Source organism: Dipteris shenzhenensis, chromosome 15, assembly GCF_047967505.1.
Source record: "Dipteris shenzhenensis isolate YYH24624 ecotype China chromosome 15, Dip_SZ_1.0, whole genome shotgun sequence".
Classification (NCBI taxonomy): Eukaryota; Viridiplantae; Streptophyta; class Polypodiopsida; order Gleicheniales; family Dipteridaceae; genus Dipteris; species Dipteris shenzhenensis.
In genome coordinates, this window is record NC_141610.1 from 15,274,149 (window position 1) to 15,282,382 (window position 8,234).

Here is an 8,234-nt window from a genome sequence, read left to right on the forward strand (position 1 = left end):
GGACGCTTGAGCCTTGCAATCTGCGATTCTGCCAACGCTTGGAGATAGCTAGCGGCGCAGCCTGCAGGTGTCGTCAAAAAGCCCCTAGGCCCTGCATGGCTAGTTGTTGACAGTTGTGTGCAAGGGATGGCCTAGTCGAGGCTAGACCTACAGTACCCTAGCCACGTTTCATTGAACATGAAACGTTTTGAAACGTGCAGCACCTACAGTACCCTAGCCACGTTTCATTGAACATGAAACGTTTCGAAATGTGCTGCACGTTTCGAAACATTTCAAATTCAATGAAACGCGTTTCATTGAATTTGAAATGTTCTCGTCTGCTGCATTGGTGAAGAAACATGCATCCATCTGACGATTGTCAGATAGCCATACGTGTGCAACCAGCTGTGTCTCTGCTTCCCTTGGAGCCCACATGTTGCAAATGTTGGAGGGAAAGTGCTTTGATTGCACTATCCTGGTGGTGAAGCCTCCTGAAAAGCAGCTCGCAGCCAAGGGAAAGTGCTCTGAGGACACTTTCTCGAGAGGGAAGTTGCGACGAGCGGCCAGTAGGTTGCAAGCCGCTTTTCCAGCGGGCTTCCAAACCAGGAAAGTGCGAGCGAAGCACTTCCCCAGTCGTCGAGGGCCAAAGGGAGGGGGTACATTTGCCAGCCCCGTTGGGAGCCACCATCTGCAAGTCTCTATCAGTATTTTGTGTTGTGGTGCTGGCATGGGGAGTCTTTGCTGCACCATCTGCAATCTAGAGTTTGTCTATCAGTGTCTACCATGCCATGATCGAACCTACAGTCATACATGAAGTCTGAAAGCATGCCGCATCATCTATACCACCAACTCGCCTACACAATGCATACGACATCATCTGCGATGTCAACTTTGGGAGTCGTTGCACCCATCGCCGCCTCGTAATTCTATAAATCTTGCCGTTAGCATCACTTGGTAACTCTGAAAATCTCGTCGGCTAGTAACTCATCCAAAAATGCCGCGGCCTCATAACTTGATGAGTTTATTGTGGTAAGCTTTTCATTTGTCAAGTGGTAATTGAGTCGCCCATCATTTTCCTGTTTTGGTTATATGCTGATGTGTCAGTTGTAAGCACGAGTACTGAACCCGTGCTTTGCACGGGCAAAGATGCATGACCATCCTCAACCACTCCCCATCTAAAGGTGGATCTTTCCTAAGCTAGCGAGCATAATGATCAATTCACCTTGCAAACTTGGATTGGCTTTTGAAAATTTCTCTCTCTTAACCCATGGCTCTGAGACCTTCCATCTCCTCCTTTCATTCCATTAACCTTCCATCTCCTCCTTCCTCCTGAAGTTGAACTTCCATCTCCTCCATTCATTGCCCTTCTATCTCCTCCTTCCCCCTAAAGCTGCCTCTTGTCTTTCCACCTCCTCCCCACTCAAAGCCTGCCTCTTGTCTTTCCCTTCTCCAAGCTTCCATCCAAGAGCTCCTTCTTTGTGACACGTGGCAGGCTCTTCTCCTCCAAGCTACCATGTGTCCTCTCTTTTTTTTTTGGGTGTCCGTGGTTAATAGGTCAAAGATGTGGAGTTTTGCTTTTCTTTTCTAGTGGTTTTAAATTAGAAAGGTTTTTCATCGGACGGTCGAGATTTGTTTCCATTGACCTCAGACCTTGACAAAGGTGGAAGTTAAGGGCAAGACCTTGAGGTATAGCAATAGGATTGGAGGCACTGGAAGTGACCATAAGAGCGAATCTTACATAGCTTCAGAAGAAAGATATTGTCGTGCTTGTAGTTGTCGATCAAGATTGGAAATTTTTCCAAATCAAAGCCGCATTTGAAGGTGGCGCACGTGGGAATACAGATGCCCACTGGGTGTGGGAACCTACTCTTACACCTACTACGACGTCCATCTTCGTCAAATTGGGTGATGCCATGCTTGATTATTACAGGAAATAATGAAGGAGAGAACTCTTCTCGTCTATCATGCACTCTAGCTAGGCTATTGGGTGGCCTGTGTGCGAGCTTTCAAGCAACGGAGTTAGCAGTTAGGCCACAAGGAAGTCTGTTTGGTGGGTCTGAACGGATGCATGGCCTTCAACAGCTGAACATCAGTAAGGCCACATGCATATGTAAATTATTCGATAATATGAACAGACAATTGAATGTGGTCAAAGAAAGCTAAATTTATTAATGGAGGGTGTTTGGATGAAACAAAGGGCCAGGTTTGGAGCACTCCGTTTCACAGTCAGAATGGACAGCAAGTCACTGGGAAATGGAGGTGACAGTCTCAGTTTGTTTGAATTTTGAGATAGCCCCACCCTCGGAGGTTAACCCTTTGCGCCTTCATGCATGTACCACACTCTAATGTATTGTAGGCAGAGTCACCAACAACGTTTCTAGAAACTGATTTCGGGGTTTCAAATAGAAACATTTCGAAAATCTCAGAGGAGTTTTGCTTTCGAAAATCTCAGAGGAGTTTTGCTTAGAAACGCACATACTTAATATATGTAAAATATAGAATATAACAATACATATAATCTGAAACAGTAAAGTCTAATATATGTGTGCGAACTCTGAAGATTACTGTCCACACGGGACCATCTCTAGTTGACCCAACATGTTACATACTTAAAAAAAAAGGAAAATGTAATGTGGACGTCAATCTTGAAAATAACAAGCAAGTATCAAGCTGCTTGCACATAACTCATGACTCCTGAATAAAACATGATGACAAATCCTATAAATTATAATAGGCTACTAGGGCCGCCTACTCCAAGGTCTATGCTCGCACACTCAACACAATCAACACTATGATCTAAATCCGTCACTCGCATCTGCTTGAACTCCTCATGAAAAAGCCAAATGATAGGCACATTTCGGGCAGAAATGTTTCTAAATGTTAATTACTTTTTCTGGTGACTATGATTGCAGATATCACTTCAATAGAGGGATCCCCTGTGTGTTCGCATCTGCATGCGGCTGCTTCAAAGCAAGAAAGAGATCTTTAATCGACCAAAAAATCTTCTTTCTACGTTGTTGGGAGTGAACTATGAGGGTATATTCATTTTGTTCATGTTGGGCCATTGCAAACTCAACTAGTCCTGAGGTTCTGCAAAATGGGGGTTTTATAGTTCCGCATTTCTCTGTCTGAACTTAAGCTGCTCCTTCAATTTTTCTAAGGCCTGGTAGGAATGATTAGTTGAACGACCTATCCTAATGCAGGGCTAGTAGGCTGAAGGAGTAGCTGGATTAGGTTTCCACGAATTATGCAGCCAGCTGCAGCTCAACAGGTGAGTCTCTTAGCCTTGCCTTCCCTCTTTCCTGCACCTGCAACCTTTTAAATGCTCTTAGAAACATTACATAGGTCCATAATATATGCATTGTAAAATACTGACAGGCAAATGGGGCATAGATTGCGCCCAACTTCATTTCTTGTACTCGACCCTTTTTTTGCTTCGTCACCCCATGTTTCTGCCTGCCATCCCTCCTCTTAGTTTCACCCAGCTTTGAGGGCACTCCTAATCTTTTTCCACTCGTTCTTGCCTCTTCAGCCCTCTACTCAGCTCGCTCCTCGTCTGCTTTACTCCATCTGAGTGCCAAGGGGTTTGCCCCTTCCTTTTTGCTTCCTCCATTTGCTCACATCCGGTAGCCCATGCCCAGGTTGGACTTGTCCCCTCCCTCCCCCAACCTTGTTTCTCTTTTGCCAGGCTTCCCTGGCCTTGGTCTTGAGCTTGGGCGTTAAAGCCCATTCTCTTGGTCTTCCTTTGAAGTGTTCTGTCCTTTATATAAATCCACATAGACCTCAATTAATTAGTTTACCACTCATTGTTCAATAAATCTATGTTAGAAGAGCCATTTGTTCTTCTACTGCCTGATTAAGGCATGCTGTGTAAGCCAGTTATTTGCACTCACCTGAATTTTCACCTCAGATGAAATGGATCTCAGCCGTCAATGGGCCATTGTTTTGCGGTTCCAGCCTGTTTGTGACTTGGACCAGAAGTTGTACTAGAGTTCCAGATTGGATCTGGCTGTTCGAGAGTGATGCAGAGAAGTTCTGGGAATACTGGAGGTGTGGTATTCAGGACCAGGTAAAGAAGACATCCTCGACATGTTTTTGAGGAGGAGTTGATGGAACAGTGGAAAGACACAACAAACTTTTACCAAAAGGAATGAAGAGGCACAGAAAGCACAACAAGAATTGAACTTCGAAACCTCTCCACTAGCCTACATAGATTTCCTAGATTCTAACGTGGGGCCCAAAATCCATATAATGTTATAAATGGGGAAGGGGCACATTGATGAGGGGAGCCCCCTTTAATCATGCCATAGCACAGCAAGCGCCCATGCAATGCAATTGGCGGCGGCTACCCATCTCCTCCTCCCCTCTTAGCCTCTTCCTTTTCATACCTTACTCACATTAATACCTAGTACAAACTTCAATTGTTTTATGAGTAGGGGGATATACTTGCACCATTTAGTGCACAATGCTCCAAGAAGACTGTGACACTTTGTATATAAGTTATATTTTCTCTTCGTTTCAATGCAGTTAGTCGTGTATGCCTTTCCTATCCTCACTCTATGCACTCCTCTCTCTCTCTCTCTCACTCTCCCTATTCTTGTAATATGGTATTAGAGCCCAAGTCACTCCATCTCTCGTTTGATTGTCAAGCCCTCCCTTTGAGACATCCATCTTCTTATACAGGTCTTGCTCTTCATTTTGTATTTCAACAAGCGTTTGTTCTAAGAGCCTCTCTAGCTCGAATTTTTGACGCTCAATGCTTTGCTTTTTTTAGCTCAACTTGATCTTGTGGAGAATTGAGCTGGTCAGGAGAGAGTATCCAAACCTTCTAACTTATTGTTTAGTCGTCTTACGCTCCAAGAGAAGCACTTAGTTGTCATTTCATTGTCTATGTACCTGCGTTTATGAAACAGTGACAAATTCAAGACTGTAATGGGAGGAGCCTTGGTCTTAGTTGAGGCCCATTTTGGCCTCAACTACAAGTGATAGGCCTTTTTTTTGCCTACTCCGCAGACATATAAACAACATCCATTCTTAGAGAGTCGGAATCATGTCTTTTGATCTAGATAGCTTTAATAATTTGCAACGAGTCACCAATGTAGAGTGATCTAAGGTGAAGCCAGAGATTTCTTGTAGAAACAAGACAACACTTCTAGACATGCACATTATCTACACGTCAATTCAAATTTGACACATTCTGAGCATTGAAGTATGTACTTGAGATGCGTATCTGCCAATCAATAGCAATGGATCTAAGAGTGGAAACCTGGAATAATGTAAAACAAATGTTCGAGCGGTTCTTCTGAGGAAAAGAAAAAAAAGAACTTACAGGTTCACACCTAGCATTTCAAACACGATACATAGGTGATCATGATAAACAAAGTATTCGAGGATGCGCACTATGTGATGTTTATCATCCGGATCAAACTTGTGATTGAGCTGTCCAAGTGGGGAACCTCACATCAAATTTTTATTTTATTTTTAAGCTTTACATCAGAACTCGAATCTAAAAAATGCTCTTGCTAAAAATCCAATTTGTGATGGGAGATCAGAAATATGTGCTGTTGTGTAATTTTTGAAGGGTGACTATTGCACCATTTTTACTATTGTAATTTCCACGAGGGCTTGATAGAAGTATGCTCGTTGATTTTTTATTATTTTCACTGCAACGAAACGATTTTCCTTATCTGCAACAAAACGGTTCTCCCGATCTGCCCAACATTTGATAACTTGCCCAAAGGACCCTTGGCCTAGCCCATCTTTTACGATGTATCTGCAAAAGCAATCATGCAATGGACGAGCCCAGATGAAATGTATAAACGGTAAGCTCTCCTGCAATTGAGGAACAACACAATTGTAACAAAGAAAAATATTATAAAGGACCAACGAAATATTTACGTTACTGACATAGGAGATCAAACCTGTGATTCAAGTGTTCATTAACAAGCTCGTCATTCACAGCAAGAATCAAGTCTGAGTTCTCGTTATCAAAGCCACCGTTCACAGGCACGGAAGGATTTGTCAAATAGCATTTAGGATTTAAAGCCTCCGAATAGGTGAAGGTAGCATTGCACGCTCGATACGTTTCAGTTAAGCCCTTCGTCAGCTTTAACATAATCTGCACAATTAAAAAACACAATCCTACATCATAACCACAACTTTTCGCATTAAAGCAAGTAAGGTTCAGCACAAAAGACCTTTAGAGACAAGATGCAGCATGTTTAGGAGATTAAATAAGATACCGACCCGGAAAGCGGGGATATATGGGCACCGATCATCTAAAACTGGTAGAAATAAATGGCGTGAAAAACGGGTGCATGCGAGTAAGTTTATGTAGCTACGTCATAGTGAAAAACGGTGAATTCAAGTAAGTTTTTGTAGCTAAGCCATCGTATTGCTGAAGGGGAGATTTTCCGGGAAATCTCTAACTTTTCGTTTCAACTCCTCTCGGCTCAACAGCTCATGGATTCTAGGGGTGAAGCTTGCGCATGCGACGGCAAATCCACGTGACACAATCTCGTCACACATGCAGCAGTAAACCGTGGCAAAAAACTGAGAATCGGAAACTACTACACGAAAGGAAATTAGCTGTGGATGCAGGAGACAAGCAACGGTTGCAAGGAGCGAGTTGGAGATGGTACTGACGTGTGTGCGAAGAGGCTGGGAGTGGTGAGGCGGTGGGGGAGGGAATGGTTGGAAAGCGAGGGGTGAAGGTGACCAAAATTCTTGGTGGGGAGAGGAGGAGGAGCTGTGGAGGGAGTTCATGGCGCAGCAGCAGCAGCAGCAGAAGAGCAAAGGAGCTACAGTATCACGTAGAAGCAGAGATGATGATGAAGAAGAAGATGGAGATCGATCCACAAGCAAGAAATGGGAGCGTGTGAAAATTACGTGACAAGGCGATCATGCCCGGGTGGCAAACACAATTTCTTCGTTATCCTCAAAGCTCTCTTCCTTTCAAATTTGGCCTTTCCAATACTTCCCCATCACATTTTTGGCGTCCTAAGGGATCATGGTTAGTGAGTTGCTAAATCAACGTCCATAGTTTTGACGTTACTTCATTTGGCCAATTTGACCCTGCAAATTATGGAGGCTTAAATGTGGATTAGTAGAAGTTTAAAGGCTTCTAATGTGTTTCGGGTTTAAGGTTTTTGTTTGCTTGTGGAGGACCTAAATGTTTTTGTCTTTTATCCTCAAGCTTTTGTCTTTTGTTAGGTATTTTTCTCTAAAGATGGAGGCTCTCTTTGTCTCTTGTATAACACCACATTTATATTACTCTTGCCAAAATAGGCTTTTTTATTTAATGGCCCATCCCCCCACACACACACACATACACCTTTTCACCTCTTTTCTCTCCTCTCTTTCACTCATCTACCTTTCTTGATATTCCTTCACCTTCACTTGCTTTTTCTCTTTTCCTTTCCTTCCAATCTACACCTATTATTTCCTTTTATAAGTTATTTGAAATTTTTATCGAGCTACTTACACTTGGACTTATAATGACACTCCAAACGGCAAGGCCATAGTGGGATCCCCACCTTGTTTTTGGCCTGCCATAGGGAGGCCATAGTGAAGGCGAGGGTTGCGTCCAAAGCGAAACAAGGTGAATGATAATAAATCATTCATAAGGCTTGCTCAAAATCTAAAATACCAAAAAAGAAGACGAATTGGATTTGTAGCTCGAAAAAGAGGGTGGAGAGATGATAAGTTAAAAGAGAGAGAGAGAGAGAGAGAGAGAGGGGGGGGGGGGGAGGGAGGAGGGAGGGAGGGAGAAAGAGAGAGAGAGAGTGGCTAAAAATATGGAGGATTTGTAGAAAAGAAAATAGTAATTGGATCATAAAATACCTCATGATTTTTTGAAAATCTTGAAAATCCAAAAATGACGATTTTTCTCTTCTTAGGAATTGTCTTCACTAAGACCTACCTCACGGCAGGCCAAAAACATTTTCTTAGTTTTATTTTGTAGATACTATTTCGTTCCACGCGATGTGCCTCCAATTCCCACGATTTCTCCCTCTTTTCCTCATTTCTATTTCAAGGTCTTGTCCCCCCCCCCCCCCCCCCTCTCTCTCTCTCTCTCTCTCTCTCTCTCTCTCGCGCGCGCGCGCGCTCTCAAGTTTCTCCCCACTCTGGATCTCCATGCCCACATTATCGCAATGCAGCTAAGAAGCTACACCCTTGCTCCTCCATCGCCTCCAACTCCTTTTGGGCAGGTCTTATGAATGACAAAAGTCATTCAACTTGTTTAAAACTTGGAG

General features: G+C 43.4%; 1 protein-coding gene across 3 annotated transcripts in view; it reads right to left on the bottom strand.

Moving 5' to 3' along the window:
- Positions 1 to 6,785, bottom strand: part of LOC147893427 (dual specificity protein kinase YAK1 homolog) — a 46,384-nt gene extending 39,599 nt beyond the window's left edge. For all 3 annotated transcript variants that reach the window (XM_087386499.1, XM_087386498.1, XM_087386500.1), the window contains exons 1-4: positions 6,625 to 6,785; positions 5,901 to 6,097; positions 5,575 to 5,752; positions 5,309 to 5,418 (exon numbers count right to left, since the gene is read on the bottom strand). In XM_087386499.1, coding sequence (XP_087242625.1) covers positions 5,309 to 5,418; positions 5,575 to 5,752; positions 5,901 to 6,097; positions 6,625 to 6,744 — 605 coding nt within the window. In that variant the 5' untranslated portion in view covers positions 6,745 to 6,785. The remainder of the gene's footprint in view (positions 1 to 5,308; positions 5,419 to 5,574; positions 5,753 to 5,900; positions 6,098 to 6,624) is intronic.
- Between the last annotated feature and the right edge of the window lie 1,449 nt (positions 6,786 to 8,234).